This window comes from Pelmatolapia mariae, linkage group LG4, assembly GCF_036321145.2.
Source record: "Pelmatolapia mariae isolate MD_Pm_ZW linkage group LG4, Pm_UMD_F_2, whole genome shotgun sequence".
NCBI classification, from domain to species: domain Eukaryota; kingdom Metazoa; phylum Chordata; class Actinopteri; order Cichliformes; family Cichlidae; genus Pelmatolapia; species Pelmatolapia mariae.
This window is the reverse complement of record NC_086230.1, coordinates 10824671-10842400: the sequence shown is the minus strand read 5'-3', so window position 1 is coordinate 10842400 and position 17730 is coordinate 10824671. Positions and strand designations below refer to the sequence as shown.

General features: G+C 45.1%; 2 protein-coding genes across 3 annotated transcripts in view; one reads left to right on the top strand and one right to left on the bottom strand.

The window, feature by feature from the left end:
* ep300b (E1A binding protein p300 b) overlaps nucleotides 1-5518 on the top strand; it is a 31659-nt gene extending 26141 nt beyond the window's left edge. For both annotated transcript variants that reach the window (XM_063471416.1, XM_063471418.1), the window contains exons 29-30: nucleotides 588-869; nucleotides 1024-5518. In XM_063471416.1, coding sequence (XP_063327486.1) covers nucleotides 588-869; nucleotides 1024-4122 — 3381 coding nt within the window. In that variant the 3' untranslated portion in view covers nucleotides 4123-5518. The remainder of the gene's footprint in view (nucleotides 1-587; nucleotides 870-1023) is intronic.
* Nucleotides 5519-11253: 5735 nt separating this feature from the next.
* cbx7a (chromobox homolog 7a) lies at nucleotides 11254-16848 on the bottom strand. Its single transcript, XM_063471415.1, has 6 exons — nucleotides 16508-16848; nucleotides 15358-15401; nucleotides 15139-15204; nucleotides 14958-15024; nucleotides 12963-13263; nucleotides 11254-12870 (listed from the first exon to the last, which is right to left on the bottom strand). Exons 1-6 carry the CDS (start codon nucleotides 16574-16576, stop codon nucleotides 12344-12346), a joined length of 1074 nt encoding a protein of 357 aa, XP_063327485.1. The 5' UTR covers nucleotides 16577-16848; the 3' UTR covers nucleotides 11254-12343.
* Nucleotides 16849-17730: the final 882 nt, after the last annotated feature.

Here is a 17730-nt window from a genome sequence, read left to right as displayed (position 1 = left end):
AAAGATGGAAACAGCCACTGTTATGCCACTGCTGGTTTGTGAGCTCCTGTTTTTGAAGCTTCATCCATACCATCATGATCTGTCGTCAGCTGTGTTTTTGGCACCAGAAGTGACTACAGCTGGACAAAAGGGGGGAAGTGAAGTTATCAGCTGACACTAAAAAGCAAGTTGCACGCATACATTGTATGCAACAGACTAATAAAATCCTTTAATTTCACGCACTGAAATAAATTATTTTGAAGCAGCCACAAAGCAAGCAGCTGCATTTAAGTCTCCTCCAGTTCAGAGGTCCAGTTCTGTGACACCTAGCAGGAAGCTAGTGGTCTGAGTGACACCTACTTGTCCTTCAAAGCAGCCGTGCTTCTAATGATCCTCAACTTTAAGGCAAAAAAAAAGAGACCAAAATTGTTTAGTGCAATGATGGTAACATTTTATTAAAAAAAAAGAAGCACTGACTCACTGATCTGCAGGGGAAAAAAGACACATTTTCCCTCAGTTTTATCTTCCCGCATAAAAATACCAAATCAGATCTTGTTAAAGGTTGGTTAAATATTAGGTTAAATATTTTCCCCGCTTTTAACTGGCAGGTCTTCTTCGTCATCCGCCTCATTGCTGGTCCCACCGCCAACTCACTGCCCCCCATCACCGACCCAGATCCTCTGATGGCCTGCGATCTGATGGACGGCCGTGATGCCTTTCTAACTCTGGCCAGAGACAAGCACTTGGAGTTCAGCTCTCTCAGGAGGTCCAAGTGGAGCTCCATGTGTATGTTGGTGGAGCTCCACAACCAGAGCCAGGACCGCTTCGTCTATACCTGCAACGAGTGTAAACACCACGTGGAGACTCGCTTCCACTGCACTGTCTGCGAGGTGAGAAACATTTAAACTGTACTTTATGTTTATGCAAAATATTGTAATATGCAAATCATTTTTTTAAAGCACAATTTTTAATTTCACAGTAGCATATTTTAGTTAATCTATCAGTTTTGTGTTATTAAACTATTAATTTTGCCTAATTTTCCAGGACTACGACTTGTGCATCACCTGCTACAACACTAAGGGTCATGAGCACAAGATGGAAAAGCTGGGGCTTGGCCTGGATGACGACAGCAGCAACCAGGCAGCGGCAGCTACTCAAAGCCCCGGTGACTCTCGCCGCCTCAGCATCCAGCGCTGCATCCAATCGCTGGTCCATGCTTGCCAGTGTCGCAATGCCAACTGCGCGCTGCCGTCCTGTCAGAAGATGAAGCGCGTTGTGCAGCACACAAAGGGCTGCAAGCGCAAGACGAATGGCGGCTGTCCTATCTGCAAGCAGCTCATTGCTCTGTGCTGCTACCACGCCAAACACTGCCAGGAGAACAAATGTCCTGTCCCGTTCTGTCTGAACATTAAGCAGAAACTCCGGCAGCAGCAGCTGCAGCACAGACTGCAGCAGGCCCAGATGCTGAGGAGGAGGATGGCCACCATGCAGCGGGTGACCCAGCCGGCTGGAGGGCCACCGGGCGGATCTGCAGTTGGACTTCCATCACCAGGAAACAATGTTACCACAGCGCCTAGTACCCCAACATCTGGTGGAACGCAACCCCCAACTCCTCAAACCCCGACTCAGTCAATGCCTCCAGTCTCGCAGCAGGGAATGGGTCCTGGTCCAGGAGTGCAGCAGCAGTCAGGAGGGATGCCTCCCCAGCTTGCCCTTCATCATCAGTTCCAGCAAATTCCAGGAGGAGGAGGGGGAGGTGGTGGTGGGATAATGAACTCTCCACAACATCAGCAGCAGCAGATGCTTCCTCAGGTCCAGCAACAGCAGCAGCCGAGTGGAGCAGTGACCAACCCTCAGCAGCTCCAGCAGCACCACAACAGTTTGCCTCAATTTTCCAGCAGACCTCCAGGCTCCTCACCGGTCCACCAGTCCCAAGGTAAACCAGTCCTTGGCTCTGCCACGCCTCCCCAACAACAGCAGCAGCCTGGCGGCGCTGTCATGACTGGAAACATTGGGAGCCAGCAACCTCCTAACCAGCCGCCGAGCCAGCCCTCCCTTCCACAGCAGCAACCTTCTGGCCCTCCACCGGCAGCTGTTGAAATCGCTATGAAGATTCAGCAGGTGGCTGACGCTCAAAGGAAGATGGCACTACAGAGACAGGCAGCCCAGGCAGCTGGAAAGTTGATGCCTTCTCACTCTCAACATCAACAAGGTCAAGGTCAGCAGATGGGCATGGGACACCCAGGGTCTGTAGGCATGGTAGGACCCCAGGGCATGCCACCGCAGACCCAAGTGGCAGTGACAGCTGCTCGTGCCCACATGGATCAGCAGCAAGGTGCTCCTACGGGGATGATGGTTGGCACCAGCGGGCCCATGCAGCAGCCTCCTCAGCAAGGTAACATCCCACAGGCCCAGCTGCCCCCTCAGGTACAGCTCCAGCAGCAGAGGATGGGAGCTCCACTTCAGAACCCACAACAGCAGCAAACACAATGGACAGCCCAGGGGATGCCGCCTCACCAGAGGCAAGCTATGATGAACCAAGTGGGCCACACTAGCATGATGGCCGCTCAGCAGCAGCAGCAGCAGCACCAACAGGCTCAGGGCCATGCTGCCTTGATGAATATGGTGCAGCAGCAGCAAGGCGCTGGAGGCGGGGTCACAGGGGGAGGTGTACCTGGAGCCACTATTATCCAGGGGGTTGGCGCTGCTGGTGGAAACTTCCCCCAAGCAGCCCTCCAGGAGCTGTTACGGATGCTCCGCTCACCTAGCTCTCCACCTCAGCAACAGCAAGTCCTCAACATCTTGCGGTCAAACCCCCAGCTGATGGCTGCTTTTATCAAACAGAGGGCATCAAAGTATAAGGGGGGGCAGGGGGGCCCTGGCGGACCAGGGGGTGTGCCGGGAGGACCAGGTCCCACAGGGGGGCCTGTTGGAAATGTCATTGGAGGTGGGGCACCACAGGTGAACTTGAATGCTGCTGGTGTTAGTCAGCCAGGCATGCACATGGGGGGTCAGGGAGGGGCCAATGTGAACATCGCCACTATGGCTCAGCTTCAGCAAGTACAGCAGCTGCAGCAGCAGCAGAGGCCGATGCTCAGCGGTTTACAGCAGCAGCAGGTTGCAGCTCTGCAGCAGCAGCAGCAGGGAGTGGGGAGAGGAATCCAGGGCCAGGGGCCACAGATGGGAAACATCAGCAATCCTCAGCTTAGAGACTTGTTCATGAGACGGCATCTTCAGCAGCAGCAGCAGCAGCAGCAGCAGATGGGTATAAATCATGGTCAGTTTCAGCAACCACAGCCACCACAGGGCCAGGGATTCATGGGACAGCCGGGGATGCAGCCTCCCACTGTGGGACAGGGTCCTCCTGGAGGTCCGCCTCTTGGTCCTCAGCAGCCTGGTGGTCCACCGGGCCAGCAGGGGCAAGGCTACCCAGGCTCCGTGGCCCAGCAGCAGGCACTCCAACAGAGGCTTCAACAACAGCATCACCTCCAGATGCAGCAGCAGCAGCAACATACCATGGCTGGCCTGCCAGGGGGTGATGCAGGTCCAGGTGGAGAGGGTGTAGGAGGCCCTCAGCAGCCACCTCAGGTCCCTCAATCTGCACAAAGTGGACCCCAACCTTCTCAGGCCCTACAAGTGCTCCACCAGAGGTTGCTCCAGCAGCGACATATGGGCCCCGGTGGGTCACCAGCCCAGCACAGTAACCCCATGAGCCCTCAGCAGCCGCAGCAGATCGCCCAATCTCCACATCCACACCTGCAGGGCCAGCCTCTGCCCACATCCTTGGCTAACCAGGTGCGGTCCCCACAGCCGTCACCCAGACCCCAGTCCCAGCCGCCGCACTCCAGCCCGTCCCCACGCATGCAGCCTCAGCCTTCTCCGCACCACATCTCCCCCCAGTTGCAGACAGGTTCGCCACACTCAAGCCATCTAAACCAGCACCACCCGGGAATGGTAGTTCCTTCACAGCAACAGCAGCAGCCAACGACTCAGCAGCAGCAGAACACTATGGAGCAATTTGGGTCAGACCAGAGTGCCATGCTGTCCCAGCTGAGTGGCATGGCCGGTCTGCACGGGCCGGGGGGCAACAGCCAGGACCCGCTGAGCCAGAACATGAATCACAACCCTTTAAACATCATGTAGGACTTCTCCTCAAAGTGTCAAGCTGAGCTGAAGTTCTCCGTGATCCTTCGCACAGACTGCACTCGCCCAGGACAGTATTACTGTTATTATTCAGCCTTCCCTTTCTTTTTTCTTTCTTTTTTTAATACTATTATTAAATGTTATTTAAAATGTTTTCAATAAAGATGCATTGAACTGAACTTCCTATGGGAGATGAACAATAAATCAAACAGTTGTTAAATGAATTAGAATAAATAAATTGTAAGTTATTGCTGTTAATATATATATATTTTTTGCCAATTGTGGACAAAGAGGGAGACGGCTTCTCTAGCACCCCCACCCACCCCCATCCTGCCACCTGTTACAGAGTACACGAAAGGTGATATTTTTGGGGGATAAATACAAGTACTTGCCTTTTTTTTTTTTCTTGTTGTTTTTTCAGAAATGGTTTTTAAGATTTTAAAAGTGGTTGAGAATTAAAGAGGAAATGATTTCATGCATACAAATTTTTTTTTTTTTAAATAAATATATATCCATTTTCTTTTGCTTTTGTCAAACTCTTTCTGTTTTAGAGTGATGTGGATAATTGTTAATGTAGATCCAAACATGATGCATATCTTCCCCTTTTTTATTTTTTAATGTTTGGGTTTGCTTTATTTATTTCTTTTATTTTGGGAGGGGGCGGGGTTATGTACCTTGAGACTGCTACGATTCCTATAGAAATATATTTTTGTTATTGACTGTTAAGATTTAGACGTCTGTAGTCGACTCTGTCCAGCTGGGGAAAATGTCAGTGTTTTCTCGCAGAGGTTGAGGGTCTGCTCCGAGTCTGACGTGTTGAACGGATGTGTTTCCGACGTTCCCGGACAGCTTTTTGTTTTTCTGGGACATCAGTCATGCTGGAAGACACTCTTCTCCCCCTGCCTCACAAACATGCAACGCCCTCTCCCTCGAATGTGTGTGCACTCCTTCCTTTTTAAAGACGCTTAAAACGGAGCAGTGGAGGCTTGGGGAGGGGGGGTGCATACCTGTGTGCCTGTAACATTTTGAGTACATTGGCTGGGATATGAAAAACAAAAAGAGTGGGGTGGGGTTTTAGTGTTTTTAGGATTCTGCTGTTTTGAAGTAAACAGAGGATAACGATCCAAATGAACTGTGTTGCACAGAACTGAGGCAAAAGAAGGTGATGTGAGCAGCTGGTTTCCGTCTCTTTCTGCCTCGTCCCCTTTGCTGCTTCCCTTGGACTTTAAATCCCCCCTGTCTACTCTTCGAGAGGGAGTTGGGGTGAGCTTCCTCCCCATGAACTCCATCCTCTTTATCTTTCTGCTAAGACCTTTGGGAGTTTAACTTAATATTTTTTACTGTACAAAGGAAACAAACTGTGGACTCAAATACTGTTTTTATAATAAAATGAAAATTACCAATAGCTGTGCGTCCTGTGTGTGACTGTTTGTTAGTGCTGTGCAATATCGATCCGATATCAAATAAACACAGGGCCAGCCAATACGATACTTCTAACCTATAAAGGCAGCCTGTATAAGGAAGAATCGGTGTGCCATTTATCAGATTAATTATAAGTTGCACATTCTAAGCACTGGATTGAGGATTACTAAATATTTTTACTTTTCACAATAATTACTTGATATAAAGAACACATCTTTCAGCATTTCATGCATTTTGAAACTAGGCTTTCAGAGACCTGGAAATGTTCCTGTCGCTAAAGCACTTTGGGTCAACTTCAGTAGTTTAAATGTGTTAAAGACTAAATAAAATTGACATGACAGTTGACAAAAAGATTCAGACATTTTTCACAGTGCATGTTTGAGGTACATTTTTCATTCCAAATAAGGAAAAATGCATATAACTCAGTTCAGTGGGCTACATGCTTAACATAGAGGGTAAAAACAAAGTATCGATCTGATGCCAATACCAGTGTTGGTGTTGACGGATGAGATGTGCTACAGAACAGCTCCACATCAGGCGCTCACATCCAAACCACAACCATTCCGAAGTGATCTCTCAGGGATACAGTTTTGAAAGCTTAGAAGAATCACTTAGCTGTCCCAGACTTCCCATTAATCCAGTCTTATGACATAAAATACATGATCTTTTTTTTTTTTTTTTTTTTTTTTTTTTGTCTGTCCCATTTGGTTCTTTAGCCGTCAGAATTGTTGTCTGAAGACCAACAAGGATACCAAATGGATTTATTTTGCCAAATGGATCATCATGGCATTGCCGTATTGGTCCATTTGATCAACTTTTGTTGTTATTATTTATTTTATTTTCAGTTGTTACAGATGAGACAGACATGATTGGGGGATAGGAAAGGGAGAAAGAAAGAGAGGAAGGAAAAGAAAAACAGAAGGGAAGAGGGACAGTGAGAAAGGGCACTTACAAAGACAAAGAGAAAAAAAAAAATAAAATACATGATCAATGATGAAGATGATCACAGTTTACAGGCTTCTGCTTGCCCTCGATCCTCAATCTGGGGGGCAATTTGCACATTATCCAGCGTGATATCACGAGGCAAAAATGATAACTAAATGGCCTGGAGATCATCAAATTCACATTTTGGATCCGTGGCCAGGAAACTCCCCAGATTTTAATCCAACTGAGGATTAGTGGTCAATCCTTTAAAAGCAGGTGGACAAGGAGAAGCCAGCAAACTGTGATCGCCATCAATCAGGATTTGGCCAAGAAGCTGATATCCAGCGGCAGAAATGATGAAGAAGAAGGGCTGAGGCTGCAAACACAGAGCACTTTGTATAGATTTGATTTATTTGCCAGTGAAGTCTTACTTAAACTTAACGTAATGCTTACTTTGTTCTTTGCTACATCACAGAAACAACAGCATTTGTCTATGTCCACATCTCCCTGGATATTTCTGTGAGTGTGTGGAGTTACAAAAAGCACCCATTTATGGCATTACAGTTCAGTTCTTTGTTTGTAACATCTAACCCTGAACACTTTGTCATTGCCAAGAACAAGGTCAAGAAATGTGACGCTTGCTAAACCCTGAACCTGCTTCATGCTGAAGGCTCCCAGCCGCGATGCACGGAAGATAGCTTACAATAAAGGACACAAAATTCAAAGAACAAGCTTGGAACACCCTGATGGTTATAGAGCGGTACATCATAACTAATTAACAACCAGCCCGAAGAGCTTATATGAGTGTATCATTAATTAAACATAAACAGTTACTTAATGGTTATCAGTAAGTAGACCTAATCCACCAATTTCTCCATTACTCCTTCATTATTTCTGCATCCGTGCATTGCTGATTCCTCCATGTTTCACACAAATTCCCTATTAATTAAGTTGTACTTAAGGTTTGTGAGGGGAGACGGTAGAAATCTGCAGCACTTACTCTTCAGTAAGTCCGATTTAGAAATGATAACTTCTAAATCCTCCAGTACAGTATTGTCACCTCTGAGTATTTTGACCATATCGTCTATCTTATGCATAATTTCCAACTCCAGGCTGTATACACTTGAATGGATATTGGATTCAGGGATGTCAGGGGATGTGTCTTTGTGTAATGAGGGAGAATGCGGCCTAAGGAGATCAACAGCCCATTTCAAGATAGAAGATAAATAATTGGCAGTGTCTTTTCCTTGGGCGAAATGGGACAAAAAAAGAGATTTGACTGACTCTGACAAGCAAAATAGAAAAGTAAAAAGTTTTTCAGAGGAGTGAGAGGAGTGCAGCATGTGCCATGATCACAGAACCATCAAACATTTTGTTGGAAGTAGTCAAAAAGTTCACAAAAAACATGCTGTGAAAAGAAAAGATGCAAATGAATTGCCAGAAATTGGAGAAGAATCAAATGTGAAGGTGCCAGGAACCCGTTATCCTCCAGCGCTGTCATAATCCAGTACTGCAGCCTACCTGCAGTGCCCAGATGGTAAAAGGCGTTCAGTGCTCAGAGACACGGAAGCTGCGTATCCAACTGAAAAGTCAACACTGGGCCAAGAAATATCCAAGGACAAACTTATGAGATGAGAGTAACTCTTGACAGAGGATATGGATGGTGGCTCTTCCACTTCAAACCAGACTCCAAGGTGGAGGTGGGGTACTGGTGTGGGCTGGTGTTATTAAAGATGAGAAGGTCTGCATCTTTCAAGAAGACTGTGAATTTTATACTGGCTAATGCTCCATCGCAGGCCCTAAAGATGAAAGAATAATGACACATGGATTCAGTCCTAAACCACACCTAAATCCCACGAGAGCCTGTGGGAGAGTCACTGTGAAGGAAAACAGCACACCTCTCTGAACAGTGTCTGGGAGGCCGCGGATGCTGCATAAAAGGTTGATCGTCAGCAGATCAAGAAACTGACAGATGCCATGAATGGAGCTGTCTGGCAACAGTTTTGGTGTTTCAGTTTGGATGTATCCGTAGGTGGGCATACCTTCTTTGAACAATATATGACAATCAAAGCAATTTTACCCCTTTATGAGCCACCCCCTGTGAGAAACTGAAACAGTAACTCAAGCAAAAAAGAGAGAAAATAGTTTTTTATTGTGTGCTCCTGCTTCATTTCCTTTTTGTAGTTTCCCTCACATTCAACAAAATCTGCAAAGACACTTCTTGGTGTCTTGGGTAATTCTCCCTGTTAGATAATAGACAGCCTAACTTCCTCTGATTACAACAGAAAGGATTCCCTTCACATACATTAGGTAAAAGCCATGCTCCATAAAAGTGCATGCCCTGTGCTCATCCATTTCTACTTGATGTTATTGAAAGCCCTGTGCTAGTTTTTCTCTCCCCATGATCGTGGGAATTGACACTGATTTTTCCCTCTTCCAGTTAAACACTGTTATTTCAGCAGCTCTACCATTTCCCGTGCTGCACACCTCTGACACGCTGACCGATGAATCACACTGTTCACTAGAATCTCATGGCGTCACTTACAGGAATGTTTTGCGTGACAGCATTATGCCCTCTAGTGGAGGGTTTAAAAAACAAAACAAAAAAGACAACCAAATTTCAAGCCACTGGATCAAGAATACAGTGTTGTTTGTCTTTAAAGAGGCATTGATAGATGTGTGTGAGTGACTGAAGAGAAATGAAGAGAAGTTTGGCAATACGTGTTCAGGTTACTGTCTCCTCTTTGGTCATTAGAAACGGAAATATGTGGAATAAAGCAGGACTTTCTTACATTCAGTTTTGCACTTGATAACTGAAAGGCATGCTCTAGACACAACTTTAATTCTTAATTGCTTTTCCCCTGTTGCCTGAAAGCAATTTTACCACAACCTCTCACTGACCTCACATCAAATTGAATTTTGTCTTTATATTTAAACTTTGCTCTCACACCCTTAAACAACAAGTAAATGGAGTGGGTTATGCTTTGGTGTAAAATTGGCTCTTTCCTTTTACATTTTCACTGACTCTCTTTTACTCCAAGTACAGCTACTAGCACACAGGACAAACACCAAGAATATCTGTTCAATCAGTCACATTAACTTCACTCTGACCGACATACTGAAGTGATTTCCACATCTCCTTTATCAGGCCATGTGCAGCAATACAGAAGCGAAGCATATAAAGATTCTCTGTAAAGTTGATTCTGTTCATCTGGACGTAGTGTTGAGATGATTGAGAATGCATCAAGACGAGTCCTAACAACATGACACTCTGCAGCCACATGTGATTTACTCGCCTGTGAGAGTTTTACAAAAACGAGCAGCGGAGGTAAAGTGCTGACAGCCCTGGAGGCTCTGGAACTCAACTTTGATCACAGAGGAGGATGGATGTGTCTGAAGATGAAAACCATCTTGGGGTCAATTCTGATTCTGATGATTTCCAAATCAGGAAAATGCCAATCATATCCCTGCAAGCATGACAATCACATCAAAAAATGGTAAAATATAGTGATCTTCATCCTCAAATGCACATCAGGCAAAACTGTTGGCATGAAACATAATGAAGACAGCACCAGGGCCCACTAGGATGGCATGTGATAGACATCAAGTCAGCTTTTGAGCCATATTCAATACAGACAGACAGACATGCTCAAAATGACTAAAGTGACTGTGCATTTTGGGGGGAGAACTGGAAGCTGGATAAAATGCATTTGTATGGATGTTTGGGGGTCCCATGTGTGGTCAAAGGTTCAATCAACAGCCAGTCTGTGGGATGCAGAGACGTATATTTTATGCCATGATGGTCCTGGAGACTACGTTTTCTGCAGAGTAATCCAATTTGACAATTGAGAGACAAGCACTGCCAGATGACAGAAAGACAAGTTGACACCTATTGTTAGACTAGATTTAAAAAAAAAAAACAATGTCATGAAAAATGATTGTATTTTATATGTAAGTCCTTCCAGTGTATATAATGAAAAACTAGTGATATATCCTCACTGAACCCCCATCTGTGAGATGTAAAAAATGCCAGTGCACTAAATATTGAATGAAATAGTTAGTAATGGAGTTAATAATGCTAAATAATGTGTATCGTAATTTTCTAAAAGTTTCTGACACTTTTAGATAACTAAATATGCCCCAGGTCAAACTGACCCAGGAACAGCATTGCTGTACCTGAGAAATGAACATAACAGGAGGTTTAATCACCATTTGATAAGGTGTCTGGAGTGGGGATCATTTCTGTGAAAACGGGTCAGCTCATGAGTGGTTTCTCTTTGCATCATTCTGCTACAAGTTAGTTTTAAAAGAATTTTCCAGAACTGTGCAGGCTCTGACAGTCTAATCTAACCTTCTTGTTATTGAGTTTCACCAGTGATTTGTACCTTGTTGTGAACATTCATGAAGGCGTCTTTTGATTTCGGACTTTGACGATACACCTACCTCCCCTCCTCGAGTGTCCTTGACTTGGTTGGATGTGGTCTAACATCTAACCAGGGTCTGGTCTTTCACGCTGCTTTGAGCTGCATTCATTCTCTTTTGAAGAGTGTACCAATTGGTTTTTGCTCGCTGTGTAAGGCCAAAAACCCCCAAAATAAATGGTTCACTTACATGTTTTTGTGCCTTGTTCTCCAAATTTCAGTGAACAGCTACCAAATGCAAGTTTTCTCTGCTATATTTATCATGCCACTGTGTTTCATGACTGGCTTCGTCATCTCTTTCAGAAGGGTAACACAGAAACATGTCTTTATACCCACCCGCTCTAAGCACACTTCAGGAGGCAGCTACTGTTGTACACATTTATTGGAAATACAGTCAAAGTAAAAATGCATTTTTTTAAGAGAGAAGACATCTTTGACATTTCATGTTTGTCAGAGAGAAAGAGACTTGTCTGGACACACCGAGTGACATAAGTTAGTTTAGCTTATAAGTGTGACATGCAATAAATAAAAGCTCACTACGGTCCGGCCTAATGTACACTTGCTTTCATTTGCACATTACCTACACAGCAGCTGAGTAAAATGACACCTCCTGTTTTGATATGCACAAAGGCTAGTGAAGAGAGTGGACTATCAAATGGTAATACAAAAATAGAACCAGGTAGCATTTCATACTTGAAAAATTAAGGGACAGACAAACGGCAAACACGGCTGAGTACTTGTTTTTGTGCATCCATCCTCCTTGAAGCGCAGAACTTCATCTAAGCGACAGGCATTAATTCTCTGTCTTTGTTTTTTTTTTTCCTTTCTTTCTTTTGTGACAGAAATAAACCTCTTCAACAAAGCACAGGACAGGGCTTTGAGCATGTGTGGCACAGACTGACAGGGCATGCGGTTAGCTCTGTGCAAATACTAAAAAAAACAAATTAAATGACAAAAGAAACATCTTTACAAAATCATTTGTAAGAAAGAGGAGCGACTGAAAACGGGCCCCGAGAACCGATCTGAGTGTGAGACCGATGTCTTGCTGGAAAGCACTGAGAAAAGTAGCTGCATCTGAGTAGTTATCTGAACTGCATCGTTTCAGGCTGCTGTCTCACGTGTGTCTCACTCTCGGTAAACCCAGCGGCCCCGGGGAAGAAACCAGCCAGAGACCTATTTAGTCTGCTGGACTGTTATGGATAATTTGAGCACTTTTTTTTTTTTTTAAGGGCCTCAGGCTTCCTATCACATCTAATACATGAGCCACAATAATAAAATTACCACTCACTTTTTATGCAAAGGCAAGAATTTCTTCACCGAACTCAGCGGGAAATGAATGTAGCTTTGTAAACATGTAGAGTTATCTTACATACGTGACCGTTTTACATGTACAAAATGAGTGGCAAGTCTAATTATGGTTATTCTGCGCTCTCGGTGCCACTCGTCACCCTTGTTCAGTAGCCCTTAAAGAAGCCTTCGGCCACCCTCGCTTCTTTAAATGTCACCGTCACAGAGTTTATAGTCACTTTTGTCAAGATGACGGTCTCCGGCTGGTCTGCTGTTGGGGAAGCAGTCTCTGGGGCGACGATCGGATCGTCGCCTCTCGCTTCCTCCTTCCTCACCTCAGCCAGGGAGCAGACGGTAGCGGCGTCACCTGCCGTCCCTCTGCTCCCCCGAATGCTCACTATCACTGAGGTTGCATTGCTTCTCTTCGGGCCCGACTCCCAGCCCTCCTCTCCTCTGTCCGAATCTGACCTGTCACTCACAGAAACCACATCGCCCAGTCTGGCCTCAGATGCAGAGGCGCTGTCCTTTGATTGGCTGCGCACAAGCATTGGCTTCGGTGTCAAATCGCACTCGCCCATGATGTCGATCCACGTGTGCGAGCTTACCGGCATCAGGTCACCACCCACCTTCTCCCCCACCTCCAGCTCCAGGTCATGTTGCTCGAGCAGAGCAGGTGAGCTGCAATCTGACAGGCCTGAAAAGAGATGGTGACACATCTTGTTCATTTTTAAGGGTCAAAGGTCATGGTGGGGCTACTGCGTTTTGTTATCAGCTTGACAAACCAACCATATAAACTGCCTTCACATCTCTCCCCCATGGTGCTCTCAGACTTCTCTTCTTCACTGGTGCCACCCCAGTCCTCCTCCATGGGCTCCACCTTCTTCTTCTGCAGATGCATGCGTTTGCCATCTCGCCCTCCTTTGGCCACTCTCTGCCGGCCATTCCTCCTCACCTGGCGCTGGTACATGCTGCCGCGCTCAACGTGGTCCACGTCTGTGCTCATGGAGCGGGTGAGGGAGAGGCGAATGCGGGGCGGAGGCTTCTCCGTCATCTTGTGAGCGCTGCGGAGGTCCATGGCAAAGACATTCTGGGGAAGAGCAGAGATGGTGGCAGGTCAGAAGCTGCATGACTGTGGCACACAAGCAGGAAGCAAATACAGTTCTGCTTTTTGAGTTACTTACAGTGGAAACATAGGATGCATTTGCTTTTTGACAGACAGCACATGTATGGGAAATGTAGTCCTGAAGAAAATGCTGTGATATTCAGTATACTTCTGCAGCCAACACCGCTATCCAAGCTGCAAACTTTAGCTGTTTAGCATGTTTAACATCTTTGTTTTTTTTTTTTGTTTTTTTTTTCAGAATTTCTTAATTCTGCGGAAATTGGTTGATAGGATGGTTTTAGCTAGGATTAACTAGGATGGTGGAATACTAATCAAAAAATAAATACATAAATAAATAAATAAAACAATCCTGCTGTGAATATTTATAAGTACAGAAAATGTGCCAATATCTGTCATTAAAATCAGATTAAAGATGTATATTTACAGATTTACTGCAGTTTGATACAAGTAATGGACAACAGTCATCATCTCACGAAACACCAGAACTGTTCTGAACTCGCTTCAAAAACAAGTAAATGGAGCTTAAAGGTGCAACATGCAAGTTCCAAACCAGCTATGCCCGGCTTGTTTTTTTTTTTTTTTTTAAATACCACCTATTTACCACAAGAGGCAGCAGTGAGTCAGTGTTGCATCCATACTGTGTCGGTCCAAAGAAGGAGCAGCACTGCACAGTGCGCACAGGCTGTGACTCTGTCCAAGTGTTAATGCATGATTTTCTTTTAAGGACCCTCTCTGGTCCTCATCGTCATGGTGATATCAAGAGCTCGACTTGGCTGATTTGTGATGCTCCGATATCCACGTGTGGGACAAAGCTTGACAGCAACTCTTACAAATTGCACCTTTAACGGCTGAAGTGATAATGACACAGTGACACACCCCTCGCTTTAGAAACACGTCTTTTAAAGACTACCGAGGCTATTGCGCCTTGATCTCTGCTGGGCTTTTGTCTCTTAGTGATTGATTATCAGCGCTAATGGGTCACTCTGTAAAGAAACTGATGTTTTAAACTGTTAAAACATCTGGACAATAATGCACTGTGAAGAAAAAACAACAAAAGAATTGTTCACAATGATGCAGCGTTGTTTTGTTTTTTGTTGTTTCCTCATATTTCCAGCTGTTTATGAGAAGTAAATTTTTCAATCAAAGGGGCATTCTGGCAATTTTATACATGAAACTTCATTTGAGTACCATTCAGCTGGTAAAAAGAGCTTGAAAAATAATCCTACTGATGTCATGGTGATGTCATTGGGGTTATTGGGCTGGAGCTTGAGATCAAGTTGCATTAGCAGCAGGGTTACAGGTCAGGCGGTTCAGGCAGCAGAAGGCAGAGTTTGTTGTCTGCTAATGGTAAGGTCTGTGGTTTGACACTGAACCTGAGGCGCTCCCATCAGAGGAACTTTAGGCCAATAAGTAACTAATAGGAAAAAAGTCCCAGGATTCCTACATCCCAAAAATTTGTAAGCTTAATGTTAAATTGATGGAATACCCCTTTAATATCTTTTTTATTTATTTGTTGTGTGTGTGCACAAATACCAAAAGTCATCACCTGGATAAATGTGCAACTGCCTTTAAACAAACAAGCCTGGCCAGCAGTCAGGATTAATGAAGGAAGATACAACAAAGGTTTGTGAGACAAGAGCAAAGGTAAGTGTCGCTACCCGCAGGACGGGCCTCCTCGGTCTAAGACCTTTCCTGCGATAGGTCAGAGTTCTTATCTTCTCCCGGCTGGAAAAGAAGCAGACAGAGAGAGAGAGAGAGAGGTCAGAAACAAAAACAAGAACATTAAAGTGTGACTAACAGAATGAAAGAAAAACCACAACAGTTTCTGTTATTACTCACTTCTCCTCGTAGGCCAGAACAAGGAGAGGATCCAAAATATTGTCCTCTGGTTCCCAGGTACTGTACCTGCCAGCGCACACACACACACACACACACCCAAGCTGTCAGTCTATCTAGAGATGGTGCTCTGGTATGAAGAAGCACATTCTATAAACGCTCATAAATATACACTGGAGGAGGGCGATGAGGTCACTAGATGATGACTCAAGGCTTACTCACTTTTGGGGCCATCCCTGCCATTTCAATAGATACTCCACAGTACCCTGAGGAGAGACAGAGGGGTGGGGGTGGTGTACACTTAGAGACGATGCAGCACACACACAAAACACGTGCTCCAGCGCATACAAACCAAGCTGCTGTCGCTTTAAAGTGTGGATGGGAGGGACAGAGGGAGGGTCACGAGGATTTTTACTTCTATTTTTTTTTAAAAGGGGTGTTTTTGTGAGGGTGACGTCAATGACAACGAGGCTGAGTGGCTGCAGCTAGTCTCTCGCTGGCGATGACGTGACCGAACGTGGCTACAGCAGGTGCCGGTTTCTACGATTCTCGTGCACATTCTAGAACATCCCTCCGCTCGTATAGGTGGGGCCACATGTGAAGGTGAGGGGAGGCGGGGGCATGTAAACAACGCGGTGCTGCGCATTTTTATCTTAAAAAAAAATTTCTTTTTTTACTTTTTAAATTATCAGCTCGAAAATCAATGCTCACAGTCTGTCCCAGTGAAGACGAGAGTAAAGAAAAACAAAACAAGAGCAGCTCCGACGTGCGCACAGTGCGCGCTCTCAGGAGAAGAACGTGTTTGTTTACAGGCTCTATGAAACTTACGCGAGAGCGCGTTTCTACATTATAGTGCGCTCGTGCTGCTCAAATATCACCCCCAAATCCCCCCACCACCCCCAACTGCAAAAAATCAATGGGCCACCACCACGAAGGAGTCAGCGACGGATTTACGCAGCGCTCACCATCTAACCGAAAATAAAGTGCGCAGCTGCCCGCATAGCTACTGGCCGTCAGACCTGTTTTCAGGTCACACACCCCCCTTCTTCCTCTTCTTCCTCCACACATTTCACTACAACTGCGTAGGCTCCTCCAAAACACGAACACGCTGCAGCAGCAGCAGCGCCAGCCGTTGCACAAGAAGGTTACAGGATACGACTCGTGCGCTAAAACAGTGTTAAAGTTTTGCGCAGTTGCATGAAAACAGATCGGTGTTGTGTCTTAGCGTAAAAGCTGGAGAAGGCATTTGGGAGCGATAAAAGTGCGTAGCCTGGTTTTGTTTGTGCATGGCAACCGGAGCCGAGCTCTCCTTTAAGAGGGAAAACAAACACAGGCGATTAAGTTTTTTTGTGAGTTACGTGCTCATTCTTACCTTTCTCACTCTCTTATTTGTTATCGACTCCACTGCAAACACTTGGTCTCCAATTGAAGACAGCTCCATCGCTGATCGGTGACTCCTGAGCAGGACGCGAACTGGGTATCTCTGCTTTTTCGGTTGTTGTTGTTTTTGTTGGCTTTTTTGTTGTTGTTGTTTGTCGCAGTGCAAAAATTAAAATAACAGATATTATTTAAAGACGAGTATGTGTGGGGAAAACCCTCGCAGTGTCACAGCGGCCGCTCGCTTGTTTTTCTGCCTTCGCTTCTTCCCCTTCACGCCTGCTCCTGCTGCCTGCCTCTCTCAGTTTTTAAAATCTGCGACACATCAACAGCAGCTTTAAGTCATGCGCGCTCTCATACTGTTGCGTAGGGGCCGAGCCCCCAAGATACGTGCCCGCACCCGCGAGGCCGCGCACGCAAGTTAGACTAGAGTGCAGGAGAGGGGCAGAGGGAAAGAGATCACGAGGACAGGATTGTTAAGGGTTACAGCTAGGGGAGTAAACTGCTGCTTTTTTGTTCATGATTTCTTAAATTATTATTGTTTTTGTCGTTCGTAAGTCAAAATTTCGGGTGACTGTCTGGAAATTTCTACTAAATAACTCCATATCTGGAGTTACCTAAACCCATAATTTTTACTTAATAGCGCGAAATTTCAAATTGGCTATCTCGAACTTTCGACTTATTCAGGTGTTAGAATAGCTAACACGAAATCTGAACTTACCTCTGTCTGAATTTTTTTTTTCTAAATTAAACATGATTTTTTTTAACATAGCTGACTGTGTTAAGCTTAAAATGTGTAGCTTTCTGTAGAAACTTACTTAAATCGCGAATTTATTCTATAAATAAGCATTTTTTTTGTATTTCCACCATTTAAAAGGTGTTTAAAAACACTTAAGGATTACATTAATTTATAACCCAATTGTTGTGATTGATTCCACCCTCCATGCCCCCCCTCCCCCCATTGTAGAAACAGATCTTCCATAGCATCCAGTTTTCTGAAAATGTTAAAGCCAGATTCTCTGTTTTGTTTGGTTCAACAACTTAATTTCGCATTAATGCAGAAAAAGGAGGAAGAAGGTAGGATTCTTCTGAACAAGGCTAACAAAATATTGTCAACCACCCCCACCCCCCCAGTAGCAAAGGTCAATGTACACATTTAGTGTGTAGATGTTAGAGTGCTATCAATCTTTCCATCAAGCTCTGCACCAAAAAGCTAAA